Source organism: Aotus nancymaae, unplaced genomic scaffold (genome assembly GCF_030222135.1).
Source record: "Aotus nancymaae isolate 86718 unplaced genomic scaffold, 86718_ANA_hifiasm-v0.15.2.pri h1tg000040l, whole genome shotgun sequence".
Taxonomy (NCBI): Eukaryota; Metazoa; Chordata; class Mammalia; order Primates; family Aotidae; genus Aotus; species Aotus nancymaae.
Genome location: NW_026988454.1, coordinates 56,346,657 through 56,362,215, shown reverse-complemented (window position 1 = coordinate 56,362,215; position 15,559 = coordinate 56,346,657). Strand labels below are relative to the sequence as shown.

General features: G+C 42.1%; 1 protein-coding gene across 5 annotated transcripts in view; it reads left to right on the top strand.

Moving 5' to 3' along the window:
* Window positions 1-14,129, top strand: part of RPF2 (ribosome production factor 2 homolog) — a 57,701-nt gene extending 43,572 nt beyond the window's left edge. For 4 of the 5 annotated variants that reach the window (XM_021670487.2, XM_021670489.2, XM_021670486.2 and 1 more), the window contains exons 9-10: window positions 2,387-2,531; window positions 3,364-9,228. In XM_021670487.2, the coding sequence (XP_021526162.1) occupies window positions 2,387-2,531; window positions 3,364-3,543 (325 nt within the window). In that variant the 3' untranslated portion in view covers window positions 3,544-9,228. Of the gene's footprint in view, window positions 1-2,386; window positions 2,532-3,363; window positions 9,229-11,334 lie in introns of those variants that run through there. The other variant, XR_010336649.1, reaches the window with a different exon arrangement.
* Window positions 14,130-15,559: the final 1,430 nt, after the last annotated feature.

Genomic DNA, 15,559 nt, shown 5'->3' with positions numbered 1-15,559 from the left:
AGCCCCCGGAGAGGGAAGGGGGCGTGTCTGAGCCCCCCTGCGAGAGTAGGAGGCGTGTCCGAGCTCCCGGAGAGGGAAGGGGGCGTGTCTGAGCTCCTGGGGAGGGTAGGAGGCGTGTCCGAGGTCCCCTCGAGGGGAGGGGGTGTGTCCGAGCCCCCGGGGAGGCAACCGGCCTTACAGCTTCTAGAGAGGATTCCCTAATAACAGCCAACTTTAGCTTCTAAAAACACTTTCCCACACCATGGGTCTGATGTGGATACTCTGTCAGGTGTCATATCCTGGAATCACTATGAAGAGAGAGGCAAAAGGGCTCTCCTGTGGTCTGTCCTTTCCCTGTGCTTGTCCCCTTTAAGTGTCATACTGATACTCATTTTATGACTGGGCCTGGTGGCTCATGCCTGTAATCTCAGCACTTTGGGAGACTGAGGCATTCATTGGATTGCTTGAGGTCAAGAGTTTGAGACCAGCCTGGCCAGCATGGTGAAACCCTGTCTCTACCAAAAATACAAAAATTAGCTGCGTGTGGTGGTGCATACCTGTAATCCCAGCTACTCAGTAGGCTGAGGAGGGAGAATCGTTTGAACCTGGGAGGTGGAAGTTGTACTAAACCGAAATCACGCCACAGCACTCCAGCATGGGCAACAGAGTGAGACTCCATCTAAAAAAATACACTTTCATTTTATCTTGTAGTGTTACTAGAACTTTTTGTTGTTTAACTCTTCTTCGTATACCCTAGGCTGGGTTTGTTTTTTTTGTTGTGGTTTTGCTTTATTTAATTTGGTGTAAAGTACAGATTGAGCATACCTAATCTGAACATCTGAAATCCGAACTGTTCCAAAATCTGAACCTTTTTGAGTGTCAACATGACACTCAAAGTAAATTCTCCAAAGCATTTCCAATTTTGGAGTTTCAGATTAGGGATGCTCAAGTGGTATAATGCAAATATTCCAAAACTCAAAAAAATCTGGAACACTTCTAGTCCTGAGCATTTTGAGTAAGGGTTACTCAACTTGTACTGTGTTTAATATAGCGTATCTATTACTATAACTCTTCCTGTAGCCAGAACATGTGCTTCTCCGGGGTGATCTGGGCCCTAAGCTGCCTGCCTGTGATGCGCTTAGGGCCCTGAGGGCTGTTAACAGGCTTTTGCACACTCATTTCTGCTTTCTCTTGTTGGCTGTTCTCTTGGGTATTCCTTAACAGTGCTTTCCTCTTCTGTTCATTCTCTTCTTTCGTGTCACCTGTTGCCTTTCTAGCACTCCAGCTTTTGTGTGAAAAGGCTAATCTCTTATAAACATTGTCATTCGGTCAACCCTGTAGAGACTTGGCTACGGTAACAAATTGAATATAATCTTCAGCTCATTCAGCTGTTCTTGTGGTACCATTCACAAAAGGAATTTGCAAGTCACCCTTCTTCCTCACTCTACCATCACTTTTTTTTTTCAAGATGGAGTCTTGCTGTGTCACCCAGGCTGGAATATAGTGGCGTGATCTTGGCTCACTACAACCTCCATCTCCTGGGTTCAAGCAGTTCTCCTGCCTCAATCTCCTGAGTAGCTAGGATTACAGGCCCAGCTAATTTTTGCATTTTTAGTAGAGACGGGGTTTCACCATGTTGGCCAGGCTGGTCTTGAACTCCTGACCTCATGTGATCTGTCCGCCTTGGCCTCCCAAAGTGCTGGGATGACAGGCATGAGCCACTGCACTCAGCCACTCCACCATCACTTTATCCTGCCTGTACTCCCCAGTTCCCCTCCACCAGTGTTTCCAGATCCAGAGCTATTTAGACATAGGGTATACAGAAAGTTGTGGTTTTGTTATTTTAAGATTTTAAAGCTCACTTCAATGTAAGGAAGTTAGTAAATGTCTGTGCTATGAGGAAAAGTTGATTTTGAATGGGTTGGTTTAACTCCTGAAGTCTTAGATAAGAACTTGTTACTCATATAAACATACAATTTCAAAGAAAAAGCCGATTAAAATTATTTATACTTACATAAATCTATGAGTAAGATGAAGTCAAATGAAAGGATTTCATTTCATTTCTCAGAAGAATTTTATGTCTCACTTGCTGTTTCTCAACAATATTGTATAATTTTATTTCTAATTTTTAAAAATAAGCAAACTATCCTTTAACTCAATGGGAAAACAATTTCTTAAAACTTGTTTGGTATTTGTGTGACCCTTTAGCTCAGAAAGGGATAAAAGATTTATAAAAATAAGTGAACCAAAGGATACACTTGGCTCGAATGTATGAAGTATTTAAGTAAGTCTTTCTAAACATTTTCTGTCATTTGATGGAATTGTAAATCCCCTGAACAAAAAATATTTGGTGGGGAGGACTTTTATGAAAGTCAAAGCAACATTTCTTTTTTCCTATTTCCTAAAGGCTGCTGTTGAAAAAATCTGGTTGTCGAACACCACGGATTGAATTGGAAGAGATGGGACCCTCTTTGGATCTGGTTCTGAGGAGGACACACCTGGCATCAGATGACCTTTATAAATTATCTATGAAAATGCCAAAAGCTCTCAAGGTATATGACTTAGAGCTTGGTGCCATATTTATTTGTATATTCTACTTTAATCCTTCTCTTTCCAAAAAAGGATTTGTGGCATATTATACTTAAAGGCAAGGACATACATAAATCAACAAAATAGATTAAACTAGGACTCTCAGAGCCAGGGAAAGGAGAGAGAACCAAATAAGCCAACAATAAGGGATAATAAAGAGCTGCAAAACCCGGGCATGAGGTTTGACTGCGTGCTTTCTGATAGTCAAGACTGCTGTTTTCAGCAAAAAAAAGAGTTGTTTGGGACACTGTGAAGACTGGGGATTTAGAGCACGGGGTATATAAACCATATGTGTATAAAATGTGTTTTGACTTTTTAAGTAGTTTTAAAAGCCAAGTAGAAATGTAATCTCTAAAATGCCAGTAAAAATTGGTATAATAGTCACAACTCCTTAAGCTAAATACAGGATATTCTCTTGATGTGTGGCAGTGGTTAGTGTAGTCTATAGTTTTATTTTTTAAAGTGTGACCTAGCAGTTTACCTGGGAATTGTGCAGAATATCAGGCCCTACCCTAGACCTACTGAATTAGGATCTGTATTTTAGCAAGATCCCAAGTGATTTGTATGCACACTTATGTTTTTTTTTTAATTAATTTTTTTTTTTTTTTTTTGGCTGGCATAAGAAAATATGCATACTTAAGTTTGAGAAGAAAGGTGTACAAGGCTATACATTCTGTGTTATTGAAGGGGTAGGCACTAGTAGAAATTGCTACTAAGATAGTTGTTACAGACTAGGTTTTTACTGACTCATTATAGTAGAAGGCCATTAAATATATACATATTCTTTTATCATAGCCAAAGAAGAAGAAAAATATCTCCCATGATACTTTTGGTACAACTTATGGAAGGATTCATATGCAGAAGCAAGACCTAAGCAAACTACAAACCAGGAAAATGAAGGGGTTGAAGAAGCGACCTGCAGAAAGGATAACAGAAGACCAGGAGAAAAAGTCAAAAAGAATTAAAAAAAATTGATAGAACTTAGCCAACCACTACTGTTTCATTGTGTTCTACCTGAGAATTGTCAAGCGCCAATCCATTCAGAGTTTCTTACAAGATCTTATTATATATTTTAATAACATAATAATTTTACTATATATTATTATGAACATAAGGTACTAGTATTAAGTGTAAAGTAAGCCTCTTACTTGAGACATTACACCCTGGTGTGCCATTTTCTCTTGTGATATCCCCTGCCCTCCACAAATTCTTCTTTCTCATTGGGTGGATGGGTGTGTGAGTAGGCTCTCCAACCATTGGGATTTTTTTGAATTTCTGTCCTTAGCTAAAGAAAGCCACAGAAAGCGGAAATGACCCACAGGAGCTGTGTGCACACTCTTAATATGAACTACCTAGAAAATTAACCTCCTCTCCCAACATAGATCTACAACTCCATTTTTATTTTTCACTTTTCTGTTATTTTGCCTGAAATCTTACCAGTTGACATTTGAGATTTTAAACTTTGTGTCTGAAAATATAGATCTCTGAGAGGGGTGTTTACTATCTAATTATTGATACATTACCCAGATTGTTTTAAGAGACTTTTCTACTAAGTAGATCCCCACCCTGCTTCTCTGAGAGGAAGCCTGTGTTTTTTGGTTTGTTTGTTGTTTTTAAGAGATGGGATCTTGTTCTGCCACCTAGGGTGGAGTGTGGTGGCACAATCAGCTAATTGCTGCCTCGAATTCCTGGGCTCAGGTGATCCTCCTACCTCACTGGAACCACAGGAACCACAGATGTTAGTCCACTGTGCCTGGCTTGGTAGAAAGGAAGGTTGTTGTTTGTTTTGTTTTTTTTTTTTGAGATGGAGTCTTGCTCTTGTTGCCCAGGCTGGAGTGCAGTGGCACGATCTCAGCTCACTGCAACCTCTGCCTCCTAGGTTCAAGCGATTCTCCTGCCTCAGCCTCCTGAGTAGCTGGGACTGCAGGCGCTTGCCATCATGCCTGGCTAACTTTTTGTATTTTTTACATAGAGATGGGGTTTCACTGTGTTAGCCAGGATGATCTTGATATCCTGGCCTTGTGATCCACCCGCCACAGCCTCCCAAAGTGCTGGGATTACAGGCATGAGCCACTGTACCCAGCCAGAGAGGTAGTTTTTATAGGGGTAGAAATGAAAAAGTTGGAAATAGGTTAGTTTTAAGGCGCAGGGCACTTTAGGGTACTGGGTAGCCCTAGGTAGCTAAAGGTTGCATGAAGAACCTGGGTGTTCGCAGATGGTATAGAAGCCAGCCAAAGCCTAACTACCTGTTTTGAAAGTTTCTTAAAGATAGGCCCTGTGCCTAGGAAAATAGATTTCTTCATCCTACTAGTATTGCATACTTGTTTTTCTAGAATAGGGTGTTAAGTTCCTTGATTCAGTCCCTGACAAAGAATCTCCTTTATACAAGTGCCAGTTAATGTTGTAAAAGTACAGACATGCAAATCATAATTTGTCACATGAAGTAGCAATGCTTTTATTTTTGTTGCTTTTTGAGACAAAGTGTTGCTCTGTGGCTCAGGCTGGAGTGCAGTGGCATGATCTCAGTTCACTACAACCTCCACCTCCCAGGTTCAAATGATTCTTCTGTCTCAAGCCTCCCCAGTAGCTGGGATTACAGGCGCCCACCACCATGCCTGGCTAATTTTTTGTATTTTTAGTAGAGACAGGGTTTCACTTCAATTCCATATCAGAGAGCTCCTCCATGCCTGTGTGTGCATGCATTTATTTAAGCTTGCTTGGCTACAGAACAACAATGCTGGCACTAAGCAAAAATTCAAGCCTCAGCTCTACCTCTACCCTTCCCCTTCTCTTGTGAATCCATTCCTTAGCTTTCCCTAGTCTTCTCCAGATGGCTGTTATCTCTTGCCGGAAAAATGAGGGAGCTGGTATCTTTTATACTTTTTGTTTGATTATACTTTTTTTTATTATACTTAAAGTGTTCTAGGGTACATGTGCAGAACGTGCAGGTTTGTTACATAGGTATACACATGCCGTGGAGGTTTGCTGCCTCCATCCCGCTGTCATCTACATTAGATATTTCTCCTAATGTTATCCTTCTGTACCCCCTGCTATCCCTCCTCTAGCCTCCCACCCCTTGATGGGCCCTAGTGTGTGATCCCCTTCCTGTGTCCATGTATTCTCATTGTTCAACACCCACTTATAAGTGAGAACATGCGGTGATTGGTTTTTGTTTGATTGTATATTTAGTCAAAGACCATACAGTCTTGTATCTGAATCAGGCATTTGCACTTTATATCTAAATGAGAAGAAAGGGCTAAAATAATTTATTTGCTGCCATCTACAGGTAGATGGACAATAGCTGAGGAGAAGCGGAGCCATGAAAAGAACATCAGGAGTGATGGATGCATAGTCCTTCCCCAAAGCCTCACTCCTCACTGGTAGGAGGCAAAGCAGTGGGTCCTCCTCACCAGCCGCTTACAGGACCCTGCCATACCTGGACCCCTCTATCAGGAAGACCTACCCCAGCACTTCTGGAAAATCAGCCAGTCAACCCAGAGACGGCCATGTTTTCTGTATGTGAGATGTCTCAAGGGTGTTTTTATCTGTTTTAATCAGTAACCCTCTTGTTTGAGATTTAGCAATACATCTCTATTTTCTAGGTCATTTCTATGTCTGATGATAGAGAATCTAATAAGTATTGGAATGCTTTCGCTTTGCTAATAGAAGTACTATATCTATTACTGAAGTTTGTTGAGAAGACTTGTAGTATTGAACCATCTGTTAACTCTTGAGCCACCATTTATATCACTTTTGTGGAAAGCACATCTTAATTTTCAGTTGTCCTTAATTTAGAATACAACATATATAAATTAGAGACCATGTATTCATTTCAATGGAGGTGGTAAATTGCCTGTTTTAAGTTTTACTTAATGTTGTATTTTGGTAGATGAGGAAAGCAGTTTAATTTTTTTTTTTTTTTTTAAATACCAAACTTCTTATATTTCTTTCTTGAATATTAATACTATTACTAAGCTATTTATTATTTCATGGAATTTAGGTTTTTTTCTTAAGTGTTGGTTTGTTTTTTTTGAACATAATCCAAAGTAGAGATGTTATTACCTAATTCAAGAAAAGAAAGGGGTAATAAAACTTAGCTTTAAGTCAGTTTTCATTTATCTCATTAGCTACTTATGATCTCTTTCCTTTGTATTTTAAGCTATTTCAGGCTAAGAAAGGAAGGCTTTAAAATGGAAGAAGTTAAAACTAGTAAAGCCATTGCTAAGATCTGAACAACAAAGGAAAGTTTGCTTTTATTGAGTTTCAGAAGTTGGTGCTTTGTCCACCATAAAATTAAGAGACAGTGCAAAAAATACAGGCTTCATTATGTTCTTAATGCACTTTTACTTGGAAATAGTCAAAACGTAACTGCATTTAAGACAAATTCATCCTAGTATACATACCTTATGAAATTATTTAGAATACTGTTCCATGTTCATTGAAAGAAGCTATTCTGAACAAGAAGATAAAATGAGCTTGCTGACTTAAGGTGCATGCTAGCTGTGAGAAGAAAATTAGCTTGCTTGCATTTAGATGTTAATTGTGTCTCATACCAACAATTCGAGCTGCTCATTTAAAAACAGCAAGGATGTCTTTGTGTTTCCTGTATCATCCAGAGTGTGCCAGTTAGCCTATGTTAGAAATTTTTATTTTGCCATCATTGAATTGAAGCTATTCTGCACTGTTTTTCCATTTCAGAGCTCTTTGGGAAAAAGTTTTTATTTTGTTATTATTTTTTTGGAGACAGAGTCTCACTCTGTCACCCAGACTGGAGTGCAGTGATGCGATCCTCGGCTCACTGCAACCTCTGCCTCCTGAGTTCAGGTAATTCTTGTGCCTTGGCCTCCCAAGTAGCTGGGATTACAGGCATGTGTACCATACTTAGCTAATTTTTGTATTTTTAATAGAGACAGGGTTTCACCATGTTGGCCAGGCTGGTCTCAAAGTCCTGACCTCAGGTGATCCGCCTGCCTGAGCCTCCCAAAGTGCTGGGATTACAGATGTATGCTACTGTGCCCAGCTGAGAAAAAGTTTTTAAATATAGCATAAATACATTTTATTTTATTTATTAGAAACCAGGTGTCATTCTGTTGCACAGGCTGGGGTGCAGTGGTACAGTCATAGCCCACTGCAGCTGGGCTCAAACGATCCCCTTGCCTCAGCTTCCCAAGTACTTGGCACCACAGGCAGGTGCCACCACAGCTGGGCTAGTTTTTTTTGTTTGTATTTTTTTGTAGAGACAGTGCTTCACTATGTTGCCCAGGCTGGTCTTGAACTCCTGGCTTCAAGCAGTCCTGCCGCAGTTTTCCAGAGCATTGAGATTACAGGTGTGAGCCACAGTGCCCAGCCCATAAATGCGTTTTGATTCTGTTCTTGTTCTTCCATTAAACTTCTGTCCTTCCTTCCCCAACCCATCTCACTCCCACCCCGATTCCTCTCACACACACTCAAGGAATGAGAAAGTGGGTTCCAAACAGGGAGAAAATGCTAGTTCTGGTTTCATACAAGCTGAGCTTGTATGAAAGAAGGCAGATAAGGGAGAAATGGCAAAGTATCTAGAACTCAGCGGTTAGGGCTTTTGTCAAGCAAAGATCAACGCCCTGAGCTGTAAGTGCTTTACTGGATTGGGATTGATTCCTTAAACTGAAAACCAGGCTTCTGAGGGCTCAGACAGAAGCAGAGTGGCAGATGTTGGCTCTGTGAAGCATGCCCTCCCACCCAGCTGGAAACAGGGCTGCACAGGCACCATCTGTGGACACTAGACCATCATTGATAGGAGAAGGCACCTGCAAGCAGAGTTAGAGCCGGGCTAAAGTCGAGCGTGTGTTCTGGTAACTCCCTCTGTCCCTCTTACACACTGTAGATAAGCTCTGAAAGAGGTTCCTGAAAGGCAAAGCACAGCCTATATAATTTCTGCATTTGAAATAGAGTTTGAAGATTCACATTTATCAGCTTGAGCAGACAGCTTATTTTCCCACTCTCCTACCTGATTTCCCCTGAGTCACTTAACTGACAAAGCAAATGGCATAGCGACTTGACTGATTAGAGAGAGTTTAGATGATACCACCTGCAACAGCACCTCCGGCTCAGACTTTCAGGGGTAGCTGTGGGTTTATGGCACCGAGAGAAAGAGCATGAGATACTGTCCCCATGAGGCCCCATTTCTTCCATTTGGATCCCCAGTCAAAGCTAGTCAACGCCACAAATATGTTTTGAATTTTACCCCCAGCACCTTCCTCCATTAAGGGGGACCTTGGGGAAGGATTGGACAGAATCTTGAAAAATCCATCAATAAAGCTCAAGTGGCAGCATCACCATATGGGCGGGAGAGCATGTGGGAGTGGCAGACAGGACAGTGTTGTGGAAAGGAGTGCAGTATTAAAAAAACCACACATGGGGAAGCAAAACACCGGGAAAAAAAAAAAAAAAAACGACACAACCCTCTCCTGCTGTTCTCTGAGAGCTCAGCTGAGATTTAAAAGGACAATTAAAAGATACAACACATAAAACCATGGGCAACACCAATTAGTAATATGATTCTTTAAGGGGAGTAGGAAAATGTTTGCAGACTCAAGAAAGGCAAAGGGCAATCAGTGTGGCTTTGTTTTGTGTTAGTAGCAGTAGCAGTATGACAAAGAACTTCAAAAGGGAACCTGATAAGTCAATTGGTGTAATACTGACTGATGAAATTCCCATGTTATCTCCATTCTTAGAAAATGAGAGGAGTAGCCATCATGAGTGAGAAATGGGGCTCCCGAAAGTAATTTCATCCTAACCTCAAGGTGGGAGACATATGGCATGGAAAGTCCTGGCTGCTTGAAATAACTGAGTCTCCATCCCTAACATGCACATTCAGTTAATCTTGAAGGAACTGTGGGGACGTAGAATGAGGCAGAGAACTGGTGACAGATATCTTCTACTTTTGACTCTGGCAAAATTATAAGAAGAATCATTAGGTAGGTAATAAGAGCTCATGAGCTCTTACTCAGAATTGGAAATAGTCAGTGCTAGGAGCCAGCCTGGGATCCCTTAAAGCTAAGAGTGTTAACCCATTTCCTTTTTTAAAACAGGTGCTTTCCTGGTAGCTAAAGCGTTGAAGTCAAATCTAGGTTCTAGATGAATCTCTAAATTTGTTTTACTTGGGAGAAAGAATTGTAACCATAATAAATTCGTTGCCTGAGGCACACAGCAAGTCAATAAGCTGAGACACCAGGTTGCAGCAGAGAAAGAAGAATCATAGAAATTTGAACCAGGAGGCCGGGCATGGTGGCTCACACCTGTAATCCCAGCACTTTGGGAGGCCTAGGTGGACGGATTGCTTAAGCTCAGAAGTTCAATAACAGCCTGCCCAACATGGCGAAATCCTGTCTCTGCTAAAAATACAAAAATTAGCCGGGCACTGTAGCGCAACTACTCAGGAGGCTGAGGTAAGAGAATCGCTCCAACTCAGAAGGTGGAGGTTGCAGTGAGCTGAGATCGCACCACTGCACCCCAGCCTGGACGGCAGACTGAGACCCTGTCTCGAGAAAAAAAGAGAAAAGAAAGAAATCTGAACAAGGAGTTGGGAAGAAACCTCAGATACAACTCAGGAATTTGAGGGTAGGAGTTTTTAGGGTTTTGGAGATTGTTAATTGATCAACGAGTACAGGGTGAAGTCATAGGACAGGGAGATGAAGAAAATATTTTCATGCTGATCTCCTTCCTCTGGAGGGATCTTCAAACTGGTTGGCATCAGTTAGTTTTGTTGCAATTCAGGGTCTGAAAAACATCTTCTGTTTGTTTTTGTTTTTTGAGAGAGAGCTTGCTCTGTCACCCAGTGTGATTATAGCTCACTGCAACCTCGAATTCCTTGGGCTCAAGCGGTCCTCCAAACTCAGCCTACCAAATAGCTAGAACTACAGGTGGACACCACCAGAGCCAGCTAATTTTTTAATATTTTTGTAGGTAGATACGGAGTCTCGCTATGTTCCCCAAGCTGACCGAACTCTTTGCCTCAAGCAGTCCTCTCTCCTTGGCCTCCCAAAGTGCTGGAATTTCAGGCTCTCACCACCACACCTGGCCCTGAAAAACATTTTAAGTGATCCTTAAACAAAAGTATTATGATTCCAGATCCTGTCTGAAGGAACAATGGGAATGCAAGTCAATTCTTAGTCTTATGATCCTGATGTCAGGGATGCAGATGGTCAGTATCTCGTGCTCTGTGACTTAGCAACAAGGAAGTAGGCCAAAGTGCAGCCTGATTTATGCTAAATTATATACATTTCTGGTCAGAACTTGGCATGCAATTCTTGTTAACCCTATGGGAGCGGTTTGAGAATTGTAAGTTGGGGCATACATGCAGACTGAGTGGTCTTCGGAATGTCTGAAGAACAAAGAAAAGGCCAGAGGTTTTATTAAATAGGAGAAATGTTACATATTGCTCTTTGAGAAAGTTTGTTGGCACTAGTATGGGTTTGGGGAGCTGGCAAGCTCTGATTGGTGAGTGACAGCAGAGGGCAAAATGAGTCCTAGAATTGTAGCAAGTTATCTCAGAAGCTATAGATAAAACCGGTTTCAGCTTACAACAAGCAGTTTCAGCAGCCAGGCTTACAAATAAATGATATTCTTATATCATGTTTTATATCATGTTTATATCGTGATCATCTTATAGCAATGTTTTGTACCCTGAGTGCTTTTTCCTCCTGGCTTCTCGACTCTTGTTTTAGTTGGATCTGACAAGAATGACCCAGTTCTTTTTTTTTTTTGCTTTTTTTTTTTTTGGGACAGAGTCTTGTTGTGTCGCCAGGCGCCAGGCTGGAGTGCAATGGCGCAATCTCGGCTCACTGCAATCTCCGCCCACTGGGTTCAAGCAATTCTCCTGCCTCAGCCTCCCTAGTAGCTGGGACTACAGGTACGCGCCACCGTGCCCAGCTAATTTTTGTATTTTTAAATAGAGACGGAGTTTTACCATGTTGTCCAGGATGATCTCGATCTCTTGACCTCGTGATCTGCCCGCCTTGCACTCCCAAAGTGCTGGGATTACAGGCGTGAGCCACCATGCCCAGCCAACCCAGTTCTTATTGATCAACTTTCACAGGGCATAACCATTCACTCCACATTTATCAAGCATTATTATGTTTCAGGCATTGGGATAGAATAACAACTGACACTGTATATGTTTACAATTAAGAAAGCATTTTCTCTTTTTTTTTTTTTTTTGAGACAGAATCCTGCTCTGTTGCTCCAGGCTGGAGTGCAGTGGTTCAGATCTCCACTCACTGCAACCTCTGCCTCCTGGGTTCAAGTGATTCTCCTGCCTTAGCCTCCTGAGTAGCTAGGATTACAGGCACCCGTCACCACGCCCAGCTAATTTTTGTATTTTTAGTAGAGATGGGATTTCGCCACATTGGCCAGGAACTCCTGACCTCAGGTGATTTGCCCGCCTCAGCCTCCCAAAGTGCTGGGATTACAGGCCTGAGCCACCATGCCAGGCCAAGCATTTTCTTTCAAATACAAGGAATATTGTTTCTGATTAAAACAAACAAACACAAAAACAATTTTTTCTGATAATGGGAAAGTTGCAAAGATGAAAATAAAAGTCACCTGTAATCTCACTACCCAGAGATACCATTATTAACATTTTGCTGTATTTCTTACTACTTTAAAAAAAATGCATAGTCTTAAGCTGGGTGGGGTGGTGCACCTGTAGTCCCAGTGTAACTGTCCAACGGGTTCACCGTGCCGGCTGCTTAGACAGAGCCGATTTATCAGTACAAGGGAATTGCAGAGGAAGATTAATTCATGCAGAACTAGCTGTGCAGGAGACCAGAGTTTTATTGTTACCCAAATCAGTCTCCCTGAGCATTTGGGGATCAGAGTTTTTAAAGATAATTTGGTGGGTAAGGACTTAGGAAGTGGGAAGTGTTGACTGGTCGGGTTGGAGGTGGACTCCTAGGGGGTCGAAGTGAGTTTTTCTTGCTCTCTTCTGTTCCTGGGTGGGATGGCAGAACTGATTGAGCCAGATTACTGGTCTTGTGGTGTCAGCCGATCCATCCAGTGCAGGGTCTGCAAAATATCTCAAGTACTGATCTTAGGTTTTACAATAGTGATGTTAGCCCCAGGAGCAATTTGGGGAGGCTTAGACCAATTTCTAATCTTGTAGCTAATTTGTTAGTCTCACAATGGCAGACTGGTCCCCAGGCAAGAAGGGGGTCCCGAGGCAAGAAGAGGGTCCCCAGGCAAGAAGGGGATCCTCAGGCAAGAAGGGAGCTAATACCAATTTTGTTTTAGAGTCAAACCATGAACTGAATTCCTTCCCAAAGTTAGTTCAGCCTACACCCAGGGATGAACAAGGACAGCTTAAAGGTTAGAAGCAAGATGGAGTCAGGTCTGATTTCTTTGGCTGTCATAATTTCCTCAGTTACAATTTTTGCAAAGGTGATTTCACCAGCTACTCAGGAGACTGGAGTAGGAGGGTCCCTTAAGCCCAGGTGGCTGTAGTATGCTATAATCATGCCTGTGAATAGCCACTGTACTCCAGCCTGTGTAACATAGCAAGATCCTGTCTCTAAAAAAATAAAAATAGGACCAGGCACAGCAGCTCATGCCTATAATTTCAGGAGTATTGCTTGCGGCCAGAAGTTCAGGACTAGCCCGGGCAACATACAACTGAAGGGCATACAATATGCCCTTTATGTTTTTTAAAGACAGATTCTCACTCTCACCCAGGCTGGAGTACAGTGGCATGATCACAGTACACTGCAGCCTCAATCTCCCAGGCTTAGGTGATCTTCCCACCTCAGCACTCCTAGTAGCTGGGACTGCAGGCACGTGCCACTGCCTGGCTAATTTTTTACAACAGAGGTCTTGCCATGCTGCCCAGGCTGGTCTTGAACTCCTGAGCCTCCTCCATTGCAATTCCCCTGTCTTGATAAATTGGCTCCGTCTAGGCAGCTGGCAAGGTGAATTTGTTGGGCAGTTACACTGGGACTATAGGTGCACCACCACACCCAGCTTATCACTATGCATTTTTTTAAGTGGTAAGAAATGCAGCAAAATGTTAATAATGGTATCCTGTCTCTACAAAAAATTTAGAAAGTTAGCCAGTCATAGTGGTACATACCTATATTTCTAGCTACTCTGGAGACTGAGGCAGAAGGATCATTGGAGTCCAGGAGTCTGAGGCTGCAGTAAACTATGATTTCACCACTGCACTCCAGCCTAGGTGACAGAGCAATACACTGTCTCTAAAAATATTTAAAATAGATATCTTAAAAAACCCAGAATTTAAAAATAAAACTATGGGGTCAGGCGCAGTGGCTCATGCCTGTAATCCCAGTGCTTTGGGAGGCCAAGGCAGGCAGATCACTTGAGATCAGGAGTTTGAGACCAGCCTGGCTAACATGGCAAAACCCCATCTGTACTAAAAATTCAAAAATTAGTCAGGCATGGTGGCATGTGCCTGTAGTTCCAGCTACTTGGGAGGCTGAGGAAGGAGAATAGCTTGAACAATGGAGGCAACAGGAAGTGAGACTCTGTCACACTAAATAAATAAATAAATAAATGACAAAACTGTAGTCTTATTTTGAGTTCTGCTGTTTTATTCTTAAATAGATATGTGTATATATATATAGCTAAAACCTACATGTATGGAAGTGTTCATATGAGCAAAACATAATGAATTTTTACCAAGTGAACACACTTGCATAACCATTATCCAGATCAAGAAATAAAAATAGGCCGGGCGCTGTGGCTCCCGCCTATAATCCCAGCACTTTGGGAGGCCGAGGCGGGTGGATCATGAGGTCAAGAGATCGAGACCATCCTGGTCAACATGGTGAAACCCTGTCTCTACTAAAAATACAAAAAATTAACTGGGCACCGTAGCACGTGCCTGTAATCCCAGCTACTCAGGAGGCTGAGGCAGGAGAATTGCCTGAACCTGCGCCATTGCACTCCAGCCTGGGTAACAAGAGTGAAACTCCGTCTCAAAAAAAAAAAAGGAACAGAAAACCAAATGCCACACCTTCTCACTTGTAAGTGGGAGCTAATACTTTGTGACACTTAAGACATATTACTGAGAATCCACTAAACTAGGAATTAGAAGACATGAGTTCTAGGTCCACATTTACCTCTTTAAGTTGTATAACATTGGACAAGATTACTTAATTCAAGCCTCTGCTTCCTCGACTGGAAATTGTATAAAATAGCACCTGCGCTATTCAGTTAATGAGATTTTTATTTTTATTTTTATTTTTTTCTAGACGGGGTTTCACCATCTTGGCCAGGCTGGTCTTGAACTCCTGACCTGTGATCCACCCGCCTTGGCCTCCCAAAGTGCTGGCCATGGCGCCTAGACAGTTTATGGGATGTTTTAACTATCAACTGAAAATATCCTGTGAAAATACTTTCCAAAAAAGATTGTGCTTATATTATTTACAGTGTCAATAGGAAATGCCAATAATGCCCAACAATAGAATGACTAAAATAAATAACATATCCACATAATCAAATAGTATGTAGCCATCAAAAGTAGTGTTTAAAAAAATAGCTAATGAATGACGCAAGAAACTGCTTACATATAACATTGATTTTAAAGAGCAGGGCAGGCCAGATGCAATGGCTCATACCTGTAATTCCAGCACTTTGGGACCCTGAAGCGGGAGGATCGCTTGAGCCCAGGAGTTCAAGACCAGCCTGGGCAACAGGCAAGACCTCTGTTGTAAAATATTAGCCAGGGGCAGTGGCACGTGCCTGCAGTCCCAGCTACTAGGAATGCTGAGGTGGGAGGATCACCCAAGCCTGGGAGATTGAGGCTGCAGTGTGCTGTGATCATGCCACTGCACTCAAGCCTGGGCAAGAGTGAGAACCTGTCTTAAAAAAATAAATAAATAAAGGGCAGGACACCTACTTGTGAACCCTTGGGCAAGGGCTAATGATGGGAGCAGGTACAAGGGGACTTCTGTGGGTCTTTACAATATTTGTATTTCTTTTTCCTTTCCAACTTAGATAA